General features: G+C 38.5%; 1 protein-coding gene across 1 annotated transcript; it reads right to left on the bottom strand.

Moving 5' to 3' along the window:
- Positions 1 to 224: 224 nt before the first annotated feature.
- On the bottom strand, positions 225 to 13,494 carry gmip (GEM interacting protein; the record flags this gene model as incomplete). Its single annotated transcript, XM_079253095.1, has 21 exons — positions 225 to 1,068; positions 1,936 to 2,038; positions 2,500 to 2,824; positions 2,952 to 3,151; positions 3,351 to 3,488; positions 3,569 to 3,745; positions 3,862 to 4,004; positions 4,103 to 4,186; positions 4,301 to 4,363; positions 4,448 to 4,536; positions 4,766 to 4,956; positions 5,456 to 5,593; positions 5,799 to 5,960; positions 6,175 to 6,255; positions 6,352 to 6,459; positions 6,604 to 6,668; positions 8,020 to 8,145; positions 11,011 to 11,074; positions 11,282 to 11,369; positions 12,023 to 12,113; positions 13,452 to 13,494. 21 exons carry the CDS (start codon positions 13,492 to 13,494, stop codon positions 455 to 457), a joined length of 3,093 nt encoding a protein of 1,030 aa, XP_079109221.1. The 3' UTR covers positions 225 to 454.
- Between the last annotated feature and the right edge of the window lie 1,048 nt (positions 13,495 to 14,542).

Genomic DNA, 14,542 nt, shown 5'->3' with positions numbered 1-14,542 from the left:
AGAATATAGAAAACAAAATTTAAAAGAAAAAATAAATATTCTACATTTTTTGTTGCGGAATAAAATCTTGTTGCTTATGTGCTAGTTTGCATCACTTAACTCCAACACCATGTTGTTTAATAAACACTACTTCATGCGAACAGGTCTCTGAGCAGGTCGATTCTGAGTATTGTAATGTTGATGGGTCAGTAGATCATTGATTAATTGCTGTTAAGATTGTGGCCTTCTAGTATAAATACTGAACTTTTTAAAATATGCTTTAAATGTCAAATCCAAGCTGTTTCCTTTAAATTTACATGGACGTTTTTGAGTGTTTGAAATGTGCATGTCAGAGGGGATATTTGTGCCTTAAATATTGGACTTTTTTTTTTTTTTTTAAATTACATGAAAGCAGTGTTATTATTATTGCAGTTTCCAAGTGATCATAAATGCATTTAAAAAAAAAAATCATTATTCAAACAAAGAGCTGCTCATCCTTCCCTGAGTGACTGCGTCTCAGCTTCAGACCAGACAGGATCTTCTGGGCAGGAGAACTCAGGTTGTGGTCCACAGGAATCGTCTTTGGTGATGAATAGTGCTGATAACTCTGTCCAGTGCTCTGTCTGTTATTGTTCAGATTTACGTTCTGATCAGCTTGCCAACTTGTTGTCACTTCATGAGAAGAATTCTGTGCTGCACCTACAAATGTTGAGTCTAGTCCCAGCATGTACTGCACAACCTCACGAGGGCTCAGTGGAACATCCACTTTACTCTCTGTGTTCGCAGTGGCCTGGTGGGGCTGCTTAATGTTCTCACAGTGGGCATCAAAGTTGTGAGTAAGTTTTTGTGTTCGTAGCTCAGGAGAGGAGCTGCGGCTGCTGTCTGCACTCCCTTGATGTATACTTGTTGGAGCTCCTGACTGTCTTGTCACACAACCAGGGTTAGAGAGTCGGGTTCCTGCATTATGATGCCGTTGGTACTTCACAGGTTGTCTTGTGAAGCGATAGTGTGGTTGAATCCCTGAATCAGAAGCAGATTCCGCCAGTGGTTCACCCTGAGGGTCACTAGATGCTACTCTCATAGCCAGGACTGGAGCAAAAGAGGGAGAAAAGGTATGTTATTCACAAAGCAAAGCAGTGCAAACACACGTCACTGAAATGATTTCTGCTAAACCTGGCTCGCTTTGCATCCTGCTTTTCAGAAACATCAAGCAAAGGCAGAACTTAAAGTCATCAGGACTCATTTAAACCTACAATGTGAAAAGATCTTCATGCAAATGTTCAATATCCTTCTGGATAGTGCACACTTGCACAACCTCCTGCAAAGACTTAACAGTGAAGAAAAAATACAAAGCTCATATATGCAAATGCTTTGGTTTTTGCAGTTGTAGAGGCCACAGAGAAGAGTAAAAGCAAGAGAAAAGTGAGCAACAAATAGCAGGAGCTTCTTGTGGAGGAAAAAATAGTTTTCTCAAAGGTTTTCAGCCCAACATAATCACAACACAAACTCCACTTTTATTTAACAGTTCTCCCTTAAGCACATATCTCAACAAACGCTAAGCAGTCTAAATAACTTTTACAGAGCTACATTCAGTAACAAAGCAGTTTTAGTTCCAAAAATACCTGGAGGAAATGCACATAGCGAGGAATAAAAATGGCAACAGACTTTGTGGTACGCTACACCCACAGTTTCAGGTGCTTAGAAAGATACTGAGTAACTCTAATCAAGAACCAACAACCTGTTAGAAATTAAGTAAACACTTTGGGAGCTGTGAGTGTAATACCTCCAGGATGCCTGATAGGATTAGCCTAATTAAAACATGTTCTCAAGCAGCATAAATAAAAGATGATGTAATGGGCTATAACTCATTACACTAGCAAACTCAAACTTCCCTAGACCAGTAGTATATAAGACATTAATGCTATTTTTAACTGCTCTGTTGCCACATCAGCCTACCTGCTCTCTCACTGGTCTCATGGTTGAGCTGGTCCACTGCTTCATTGGATGAAGACTTGTCAGATATATAACCCTCGCTTGAGTCTCTCTTGATAGTTCGTCTCTGTTGGAATGACACAAGTTGAGGGGTGGATTTCTGTAAGTGTTTACAGACCACATCTAATCCTACAGCACTACAGTCTGAGTGAGGGATTCTTGCAGAGGCAACTGACTCCATCAGGAAAAACATGGAGGTATTGAATCATTGAACTAAGTGTTATTAATCACCGCCACCCTTATGGCCTCTGAGCTGTTTCACAGCCTCTGCAAATATTTATAGTTTGGTTAACAAATTTTCTATTTCTAAGCAATAGCAGTGCCCACAAAGCGAAGCTTGCAAGGAGCTCAAGCAGGGCAGAGTTCAGAGTGAAGCAGGAATACAGCAGCTGTCCAGTTTCTTAATCCTCATGGAATAAGGAGGTTAAGGTGTTAAGGCTTTTAAAACAACATGCAAGTGCAACTGCTCTCAAACAGGAGTGAATTCCAAGCAAGTGTTACTTATCCTTTTTAAACTGAGGTACTTACTTCTACTGAGCGTGACTGGTCTCTGGAGGAAGTCTCAGGCTCTAACTGAGCATTAGATGTTCCATCCAGTGGACAAGAAGCCCTGGGAGGGGTATCTGGAAGAGGTGCTGTTGGGACTGGGGGAGGGGGAGTATTGGGTCTCTGCTCCTGGCCAAAAATCTTGTTGTGGTGTGTAATAAGGAACTCAACAAGTACAGCCTGGTAGCTTGTCTCCAAAATGGCCACCATTGGCATGTCCACTGACACTAGGGGGCGCAACAAAGTTGGCCCAAATACAATACCCAGATTACTAGGGGACATCTTGTTCTCGTAGTTCTCTGAAACTCTATGGAGACAAACAATAAACACACTCAGACAAGGTGGGCTTTAATAGAAAAAAGGGAATTCATGTTGCAATGAACAATAAAGAAAATGTACCCTTGATCCAACGTGCTATCTAGTTGCATACTCACCTTTGCAAATGAGAAATAATGTGCAGCAAAGTGTTGAAGCAATGCAAAGGAAGTCTCTGCAATAGCTTTTGCAGACTGTGAATGATGTCCATTGTTTCGTTAGGGTCTGATGATGTTTCCCTTTCACTCATGTGCTGAATAGTCTTCCCCACAGCGATAAAATCATTGTACAGGTCGAAGGTTAGCAAAGGCTCTGGAAGCTGGAAGGAAAATTATTGAGATCATAATGTGAAGTATGAGGAAAAAATGCATTACTGCAAGATACTTAAAGTCATCATTAATAAAAAATATTTCCCCCTTTGCATTTAAAAACTTTTGAAAAAAAACAAAACTGTGTTGTATATTTCATTAAGAATTTGAATGAATGCAGTGATGTTCATATTTTAAAAACCTCCATACCTCCTTGAAGAAGTGCTTAAGGATAGAAGTGATATCATGTGGTGAGAGATCAGAAAGGTCCACCTGCTCCTTTTGCATCTCAAAGGCTTGGCAGAGTTTCTGAATGCGAGGTTTGGACCCACTCACACGATACACACCCTCAGAAAACAAAACCAGATCGTAAGGATGGCAGTTTAGGGAGCAGTGTATGATTTGGCCACAGTGATGGCAAATAATACCTGGACAGAGAGAGCTCGACTCTCAATCTCAGATGTGCAGCGCATTACCAAAAATGGTACCCCATCTGACCTGTCTCGTGACAACTCAGAGAGCTCCACTCCAAACACCGTGCCCTTCTTGTGCTCACACTCAAGCTGACACACTTCCATGCACTTCCTGTGCAGAGCTAGGCCGCACTGAATATGTGACAGAAAAAAAACATGCATATGATAGTGTGAATATCTTACTGACTCTGTCAATGTTGGTCTGAGCTGCTGGTCTACTTGATATGCATCTTAATGTGGCCTCGTACCTCCTCACATTCAATCCCACTGACAACAATGTAGTTATCACACTGCTTGCATTTAACCATCTTGCTCTTCATTTTCCTAAGCCTGTGTGTTCGTGCAGCTCGAGAAATCATTCGAGTTTTTACAGACTGGCCATCAATGCATTCTGCATAGAGGAGGAGAGGACAGGTTTATGAAGTTTAACGTCAGTGCTAATGACTTGTAATGTGATTTTAGTGATGAAAATGAAAGGAGGGAACAAACCTGATTCTGACGCTACATCTCGCTCATCTAGATCATCTGATGACACTGTCAAAGAAGATGCTGTTTTTGGCAGCCTCTTGTGACCTTTCATGATCCATTCCCACAGAGCAGAGTTGCAGAAAAAGGGGAAATGTTATTCACAGAAAAGTTTTGACTAGCAGATAAACAAAAATTACAAAGAAAAAAAAACATTCTTACCGGGACTGGACAATGATTCCAGGCTACCGCCAATACTCTCACTATCACTGTGTCCCATTTTTTCTAGAATTCAGCAAAACACGAACAGAATTATGGCAAGAAATTCTTTGAAAGAGCATTCATGGCATAAGATTTCAAAGTTCTTACTGCCATCACTGAGTCGTCTGGCAGCAATATCATCTGTCGGGTGTACATGGTCCTGCAGAGAACTGAGTCCACTGCTGGTCTTTCGTTTGCTTTAAAAAATAAAATATTGATATGATCATTTGCCACATATTTCTGTGCCTTTTGAACAAACAGCACATGAAAAATGAAAGAATATCCAGATATCACAATACTCATCTCCCTTTTATTGACAGCGTTAATAAATTTGTCTTTTTATATCTTTTAAAAATCTGCAAAATTTGAATCTATAAATAACAGCCAAAATAATATTAGAAATAACCACTTATCACTTTTTCATACCCTTTCCCCTGAGGAATATACTCTTGGAAAACAAAGGTTTGGAGAGGCTGCTCAGGGCGACGCCTGCTGAGGATGTAAAGCAGATAGGGCTCCCCCGGCTCCAGCGATCTGCATGTTATCTCCAGGTTGTGGTAACCAAGGGGAACAGGTTCTGTCTGCTGTCGCTGGTAGTAGAACATGTTGACTGTGGCCTGACGCAAAGAGGAAGTCTGATTTGAACCCAAAGCAATGATTTTGAAAACAAAAAAAAAGCTTTTCTCTTCTCTGCTTACAGATTTCTTTTTCATATCTCCACCATTGCTTGCAGTGTCAAATTCAACTCCAAATTAATCATATATTTTTTTAAATGCATTAAAATGTATTGTCTGTGCTGAAATGCTTCATAACTGATTCTTGTCTTCTTTTGTTTTTTACATTATGAGCAAATTGCAAACCAAAATCACTCCTTTTTGTATTATATTTAAGAAAAGACATGCATTAATTCATGATGAGGCATATATTATACACCATGCTGATTAAAGCATAAAAACTTTGATCTAGATGACTTTACTAAACACAGTTTTATCAGTTGAATGAGCACACACAAGCTGAATCCTTAATGTTACATGACATCCTGTATTCATATCACAACTTGTTTAAACACATACCAACAGGATGGCAGATGTTTGCGTTTCTTGATTTCATACCAACCTCCTTAAGCACAGTATCTCCTTGACAGATGAGCTTTCGAATGTGAGAGATGATTCTCTCTTTCACCTTCACTAATTCATCTTGGTGGATCTTGGCGTCACTCACACACTGTTTGTACTGAACCTCTGCCTCGACAACCTGTGGGAGACACAGAGCGCCTGAGAGCTGGAATACAATTCCAGAGATGTCTTTGTAATCCCAAAAGGGACAAATTTTAAAAGATCTATTTCTTTGTTTTTAAATTATAACATTCCGTAAAATTGTGTTTTTGTCTTATAGCAAATTTTAGTCTAACGTTATTTCTTCAGATTATATTAATATAATGTATTAAAATGGCATCAACCTTAGTCTGGGCTTCATCTTTGGACTTCCGTCTCTTATCCAATGTTTTAATTCCAGCTGTGTCATCCACAGCTTTAGCTGAAATTGCTTTAGCCTTTTCCAGTTCTTCACAGCGCTGGAAGTACTGCTGTTTGGCCTTTTTAAGTGCAGTTACAGCTTCATTCTGATGCACAATACAGAAAAAAAAACAAAAATATTTTTTTTAAATTTTTGATTATAAAGCTAACTCAGATTTTAACATAACTAAAGATACAACATTCATCAACACATGCACACTCAAGGATTCCTACACAATTTTAATTAAATTACATGATAAACAAAATGAATTATAGACATAATTCTACTCCAGCTATAAACATGAATCCTGATTCAGTTACCATCCTCCTTTGTTCCCTTGACCACTGCTCTTTGAACTCTCTGCGCCACTTATCAATCTCATTCTTCTTAGCGACCATAGCCTAGGTCACAAAGACAATGAATTAAAAAAAAAAGATCAAATACAAAGAGGAATTATCAAACTCACACTTTCTTTATCTATGTGTGGTCGCCTTTACCTGGTAACATCGGCTTTGTACCAGTTCAGCAGTTCTTCTGGAGGATATGCTGTTCTTGATATCTTGCTCCAGAGCCATGGTGTAGATGTACTGTAGAGGCATCATTTCCTACCGGCCAGAACAAATTTACAAAAGCTTGTCCACAGCAGATCTAGTTAAAACTGCTAAGTTGTTTGTGTCACAATCACACATTCAAACACATTATTCTACTTGCTAAAGAATACTCTTTACCGAAGGTAAATGAATTCATACCTGCTGAGCCACATTGGCCTTTGCACCTTCAGCTGTCTTCATGACATTCTTTGCAAACTCTTGCTCTGTCAACAAAAATCACCAGAAAGTTTCCATTATCTAGATATCCATACAATGCTCAACATAAAAACAAGAAAAGCAAAACGCAACTCACTGAAATGGAACCAGTTTAGCGTGATGATTATTGTTACTCATCAATGGTCCCAATTTAATGCTAAGACTTTTTTTTGTGTGAAACTTGGTGATACCATTTCGCCTCATTCTATTATCAGATTAATAAGACACTGAGTGAAAAGTTCATTAAACCTTTTAGAACTCTTTACTAAATCAGTTCAAGTGTCTTAAACCTGCAGTGTCTTAGGATGAAGAGCTACCACCAAAAAAAGAAAAAAGATTATTTTATAGTGTTTAAGTATTTATACCTGAGAGTGTGAAAGTTTCTATCACTAACTGACCAATCAGCACAGGCCTTAATCTGACGTAGGCAGTGTTCTGATAAAGGTTTAACCTGAGGATATTACAAGAAGTGTTGGTCTGCTTCTGTGTAATCACTTGTTTGGGTTAAGCTTCATCTTGCATTGCTCATCAGTTGCTGTTGCCTTGTTGCCTTACACTGCTCCTTACATAGCTAAACTGGATGACTGTTTTTTGATTGCTACCCAGAGACTTGTAATCTTTATATCCCTTCCTGGACACTGGCACCTGTTCAGGCTGATACAAGACTAATCACTGTCTATGTAGTCCAAATGAACCCACTCTTGTTTATTACCTTCCTCATGCAGGCTAATCTTTAATCCTTTCTCTGCATGTGCAGCATGTGGCTTACTGGGGGACTACAATACTGTCAGACAGCTTCGGTGGGTTGGAAAAACCAAACAAACAAACTTCTGAATATGTAATGGTACTCCGCCTGCTTATATTCAAATATTCAGTTTTCTCCTATTCTCTCTTTCTCTCTGCTACTACTGTAAAATAAAACTCTACTGCTTTGTCCCTCTGTAAGATTGTACTGTTTTTAAAGATGTGTTGAATGTCTTTTTATGTTTCTGCAGAGTAGGAACCTGTTGAAAATCAGTTTATATTGAGTGAAGCACAATTGCTTTTAATCCTTTCCTGCATAAAAAAGCTAAGCTCTGCTTCTTTTACCATCCCAACATTAGAATGCTTCTGTATAACTTTATGAACTCTGTAAGTCAAAATTACATGTGAAACATGATCAACACAGCCAAAAACTTTCAAAATTGTTCTTGTAATTTTCTGAAACTAGTCTCTGCATAGTGGGCAAAACTGGATTTGAAATATCTTAGCAACCTTTGTATTTTTGCCTCTGTGCACAGTTTAAATTCAAATCCACATCCATGATATCATAATCATTTGTTTATACTATTTCCTTTCCACAGCTGCATACACACTCACCCAAGCTGATTCTCTTCTCCATCCAGGCGAGAAGATCTTTGGCATAGCGGCACCATATCTTGGCATACTGCAGTGCCGTCTCCACTCCATCCTCACAGCGACAAAGGGCCAAGTCTGCTTCTTGGGCTGTGAGGGAGTACATCAGCATCACTGTAGACTCTACACACTTGGAGTTGTATCCAGGGATAAGTCCACTGGGCTAGACCCAACAGATTGTCTCTCCTGAAGGACTCAACCAGCACCCCCCGCCCCCTGACCAAAGAAACACCAATCTAGTCTAGAGTGTCAACCACAAGCTTCCAGACGCAATCAAATAAGATCAAATTAAGCAAAAATCATCAAGGAAAGAAGGTGCACAAACCCAAAACAGAAAACAATGATTGCATATGGAAAGTCATAGCTGCTCCTCAGAGAAAAAGCTTGTAATTTCCAGAGGGTCTCAGCAGACTATGGGCATTTCTGGCTCTCAAACACTTTTTATACAGTAATCTGCTGCCGAAAGAAACAAAACAAAATAGAAAAAAACAAACAAACAAACTGTACAATCTATTCCAAGTCTGTCTGTAAACAAAAAATGGGAATGCGGTCTGACAGAAGAGGGTTTCCATGAACCAAACAAAAATGAGTTGAGCTCAATGACTTCCCTCCTCTCCCCTCTTCCTCCCTGTCTCTGGCCCCTCCCCCTCACACCTGTTCACTTTTGGTGAGCTATGATGAAACAAGTCGCGTTGTAAAAGCAAGTAGAAAGCATACTAAGAGCTTGTGGGCAGTATCAGACACCATCATGTTACAGCTCTACCTCATGTAAACCAACAGGGTGTTGATATACCAACCACTCATCTTCCTCTGTGACTCACTGAAACACAGGATGGATGACGTTTGTGTGACAATCACAAGGTCCTCCAAAAGCTCCCCACCCTCCTTCTTTTTATTCAAAATTTCTCATTGCAATGTTTGATAAAATGTAATTTTATTGGATTCTCTTTTATGGAGTATCAGAGTATTTATAAACTTTAAAAAACTTTCACTTCTACAGACAGTGCACACAGAGATCTTGAACCTTTAGATCTTGAGACAGACAAGCAAATTAAATTGTCTCAGTGTCATGACATCCAATATAGTTAGAGAGGTGGGGAAAAAAAAACAACCGCAGTAAAATACAAAAAAAAAATCTGTCTTGAACAGGGGCTTGGATTGAGGATTATCCTAGTTGGGTCCAGATTGCGGAAGGACAGACTTTAGAGGAGCACTGAGTGACGTTAACCTCCTGCTGTGTGACTTAGCTTGCAGGATAAGATTGGGTGGGGGTGGATTACTTGTGGAACGATTCTAAATTTGCGCAGTCATTTTTACCATTTTTGTTACCTAAATACAGTCTTGCTCAGATTTTAATTCAGGAGATGTGCTGCGACCTGTATTGGATTTAACTGAGGCTGCCACAAAAGGAAACACCTTTATGTGTTTAACCGTGAGCATGTGCGATATTTTTCTCTGTATTTATTTTTCCTCAAGCTCAGTAAAACTGACATGTCTCTTCTTACTGTATCTACTCCTCTAATTTATACATATACGCGTAGAACGTCAGACTCCTTTGTAAATCCTCTATCTTTATCTTAATCTTGTTACAAAAGGGCAGTTACAAATCACAGCTTAGTGTAAGAAAATAACCAAAGACTGAAACAGACACAATCAGCCTCACTGACAGCCAGGGGCGCACTGGGACAATAATACAGGCTGGGAATTTGATACCATCTCAGGACAACACCACCCAGTTAACGCAAAACACCAAGTTAGTTTGGGCATCTACTGATGTAAGAGTGTAAAACAATAAAACAACAAAGGCTTCACATGCACCAACCCACAGCCTTTTCTGTTTCTTTCCCTCATAAATATTTCTGTTGTGCTGCTATAACCTGAACTCAAATCTCATAAATTGACACTATTTTTATCTTCTACTAAACTGTTAAAGTGCAGCCAGCAGTATATTAGATAGAATAGGTGACACCATCATCCACATAATCTTGAGACTAATCCTATTTTTAAAACAAAATGTTCCAGACTAGTTATAAATTTGACTACTGTGTCAACCAGTGTCATACCACAAGTGAAAGGTACAGAGGTCCTGCTCGGATGGTTGCTACTGCTGTCCACCACTGCCGTGGCTGCATGAGCTCACTTCTTCATCTTTGTACAGAAAAACCCAAAAGACACCCATAAATTCCAAGCTATTCAAATTCAGTAACCTTTATTTATGTGGTTAAATAAAGGTTCAATTAAATGTAATATGAAATAATAATACATTTCAACAGTCATATCATGTATTATCTTGTGTTCATGTAGTTAACCATGTTTAAAATTTTCATTATCATTTGTTACAACTTAAAACTTTTGTTTTAGTTTTGGCATCAGCTACAGTATCCTCCTCTTTAAGCTGCTGGTGCTGGATGGTTGTGTGTCTGTTGTCACCACTATTATTTAATGTCTGCTCCATTTCTGAAAAACATGTCAGTTATTGAACACCACTTTGCTCGCCAAAACTATTTGGTTTTTAAGTGGCTGCCTCTTGACTCCTTTGGGAAGAGGGGTGGGGGTGGGCACATGTGTCTGCAGTGCTGTTACAGACAGCTTCACAAGAAGAAGAGATGAGATTGTGTGTTTGTGTGCAGCGTTGCTGTCAGTTTGTCAGATACCCAAATGAGCCGCACAACGGATTGTTTGTATTAAAAGCAAACAATCAAAAACAAAAAGCATCTCAGCCTGGCTATCCAAGTTTGGCAGCCAAACCACCAGGAAATATCCTGGTGCTCTCCATGACCAGTTCATCACTGCTGACAGCAGTGTTTTATCGCTAAGATTGCAAGATGGCAACCTTTCTGACTGCCTGTATAAGCAACGTTTTACAGTTTATGTGCCAGACACAGACAGACTGTAAAATGTGCATCACCACTTCCTTTTTGTTTTCCCTTTGCTTGTTTATTGCACAAAACATACCTGTTTGGTTTCCATCCACTTCACTGGCCTCAGAACGAATCTGTGCACAAAGTGTATCTTCACACTGTTGGAACAAGAGAGTCATATTCTAATAAAGCAACAGCCAATTTCCTTAAACCACACCTACAGATTTCTGTAACTGGTTCCATAAGCATCCCCACTACTTCTGGTGTCAATGAGCTCAGCAGTTTCAGTAACATGATCTGAGCTCAGCAGCGTAAGAAAACATACTTACATGTGTTTCATTTATTGTTAAGAATAAATCTCTTACATTTTGCTCTGTGACGTCTGCATTTTCTGCAGAGTTGAATTCTGAAATGGACTGGGAGTCACTGTCTGCCAGCAGATCCTCTGAATCACTAAACACAGAGCAAATGTCATTGGGAAAAACACATGCAAATCAACAGCAATATCCACAGGTTTGTTCCTCAGAACTCACTCACTCACTCACTCACTGTCGCTGAATCCCATTTCTCATTCTTACCAATATATCTACTGTATATAATATAATATAATATAATATAATATAATATAATATAATATAATATAATATAATATAATATAATATAATATAATATAATATAATATAATATACAAGCATAAGGAAAAACATAGACACAGGATGTTTACAACTGCTTTTAGGTTTCTTTTGTAGGTTTCCTCTACTTTTCAGTAGTCAATGTTGCATCAAAGAACTGCTTCTGTGGTTTTTATTTATAAACATTTATCCCACAAAGGAAGTCATTTTAGTGTCAAAGTTTGTCACAAATGAGAACGTGTATCAGATAAGACATCGTGTGTAAAAGAAAAAGAATGAACGTCAATGAAATATACTTTGTCATTGAGCTTGTTTTGGATTAAAGCTATAAACTAATAAAGGCTATCTGACTTGTTTTATCCTGTGTTGTTGTTTTTTTTTTTTATGATGAACACACCACTAACCACTTCACTTTTCCATCACAGAATTCAGATCACTGCATGAGTGTATGAGTCCCAATGAGTATCAACTTACGAAGAGATGAACGAGAGATCAAGATTATCAAAATCTCTGAAGATCTCACTGTAACGCTTGGTTTCAGACTTTGGATGTACCCTCCTCACAGCTGAAATGAAAAATGGAAAATCTAAGATCGATGATACATATACGACATGTGATTCATGTGTACACTATCACAACAAACATAAGGCCAAATCAGATTTAATATTCACGTGAACAGTTTCTTTATCCTCAAATAATAATCTTTCCTTTTATGATATCAAAGGAAATAAAATGGATTTGATAATAAACCTTTGAGCTTCTGTGCTCACTGTCACGTGTCAATGATGATTGGTGATGACATAATATTTTAGCTCTGCAGATAAATTTATATGAATTACAATGTACTTATTACATTTCCACACCCATAATAATCCATTAAAAATCATTGTCCAACAGCGATGATCGATGAAGAGCATCCAAAGCACAGTTCCTGTTTTGAAACCTATTCAAAAGCATTTCCTTAAAACTTCAGATAATAGTTAATTAAAACACAACATGGTGGATTTTTATCACATTTCTCATCATGAAACTGACTGTTTAATTGTTGTCTCACCTTCTGACATACCAAAATGTTATCACCCAATAAATTTCAACAGATGCAACAACTGAGAAAAAGAAATCTCCCTCTCACAACGACACCTCCACCATGGCCAACCACATCCTGCTTGCAATTTGTGTCACGTCCTATAATGCACATATAGAGTCCTTGTTTTTCACACTAGAAGCTTTTCAGTGAGCTAGAACAGTCAGTAAGCTGTAGCAAAATCAGAATGATTTTCCTTTTTTAATCAATTTGTTCTTCATAAATAAAAAAAAAACAACCCAGCAGTAAACAATCCTATGCTCATCAATTTAAATCACACAATCTATTTTTTGACTGGGAACTTAAAAGTAAATGGGAAGCCATTTTAGTTTAACTGACTGCCAAACCAGTTCCAATGTTGTCATGAATAATGAACAAATGTTGAGGTTTCGGCTTTTGGCTAAGATGGGCAGTAGTCATATCCTGTTCAGTAAAAATACAGAAGTTAAAGCACACACAGACTCGCGCACAGAACAAGAATATGTCAAAGAGAAGGAAGTTCAGGAAGTTCACAAACCCTCTTTTGACTAGGAGGATGCCTCAGAGGCTCATTGTGCACATAGTGTGTTCATGCACCCATATGCAAAAGTAATGCCTTTATTGGCACTGCTGAAAAATTTCCAATCTACATAAAATAAGAGCATGATTATAATTTTATTGCCATTTTAAGAAATAGATAAATTGAATCTACATACAAACCAAATTAACAAAAAGAAAAGAAATAATACATGTCATGAGCATCATGAGCAACAGATAATATGGACTACAAAGCATCGCTTGCTTAAACATACTCCCAAATGTTACAGTCTCTCTTCTTACCTGTGCCTTGAGATGAATCTTTGTTTGACACTACTTCTTCCATTTCTCCTTACTTTCTCCTTGCCGGTAGCCAAACCTTAACATCAGTCGCTCATCATCTGCAGCTGGGTCGCTCGATGGATCACCATTAAAAACAGTAAAGTGGTTGAAAATAAGCACTGCAGTGTCTACATGCACACGGTATATCAGCAGCATGTGACGCTGAGTTAGCTACCGTTTAAGCCCTCTAAACTATCTTCCTCTGCTAGAGATGAGGTTGGCCAAAAGTTTTTCACCATCAAGGGAAGAGGAAGTGTTTGTCTATGTCACACTAGGCCCCACCCACACTATTTCACTCTTACTGTATATAGTGACAAAATGCCACTGTGTTAAAATGGTGTAAGAAAAATTTCTGACACCTTTACAGATATGTATAAAGAATATTATCTGCTAGTATTACATATAACAGGTGATAGTTCATCTATGCTTAAGATAAATCACTAACTGTCAATAAAGAACAAGTTCTTTTAAAGGGTGGGAAGATTTGTCAATTATGTTCAGCAAAATTGTTCAGCATTCTTCTCTGGATTGTAAGATCCAGACTCAGTCTTCTTAAAGTTATATTTGACATTGGTGCTGTGGAAAGTCTCATGTATCACTGTACGGTACGGGAACTGCTCAGCTGCAGGCTGCACAGCATTAGAGCCTGAACCACCAGGTTTAATCACAGCTGCTCCCTTGCTGCTGTAAAACTGTTCGATTCAGGTCACAACAAGGACAGCTGTTTAAGTTGGGTACTCTTGATGTTCAGGATCATCTGCAATAATGCTAATATCATCTCATTGTTTGCAAGACATGTCATGATATGCGATAAGCTGCCTTATTAATTTGGTCAGTATCTTGCAGTACCCCTTGACACTACAATAAAAACACTGGAGTAGCGTAACTCACAACTTCCTTTATTTATCTGTCTTTTCAAAATCACCTCTGCCAAGGAAGTTATTATTTTGCCGGCATCTATCTGTTTGTCTATGAGCAACTTCACACAATAACTACTTGAGAGATTTTTAGGATTTTTTTTTTTTTTTTCTGAGAGTATTAGTCTAACTTAG

This window comes from Telmatherina bonti, assembly GCF_933228915.1.
Source record: "Telmatherina bonti genome assembly, chromosome: 14".
Classification (NCBI taxonomy): domain Eukaryota; kingdom Metazoa; phylum Chordata; class Actinopteri; order Atheriniformes; family Telmatherinidae; genus Telmatherina; species Telmatherina bonti.
The sequence above is the reverse complement of the archived record's forward strand: the minus strand, read 5'-3'. Positions and strand labels throughout refer to the sequence as shown.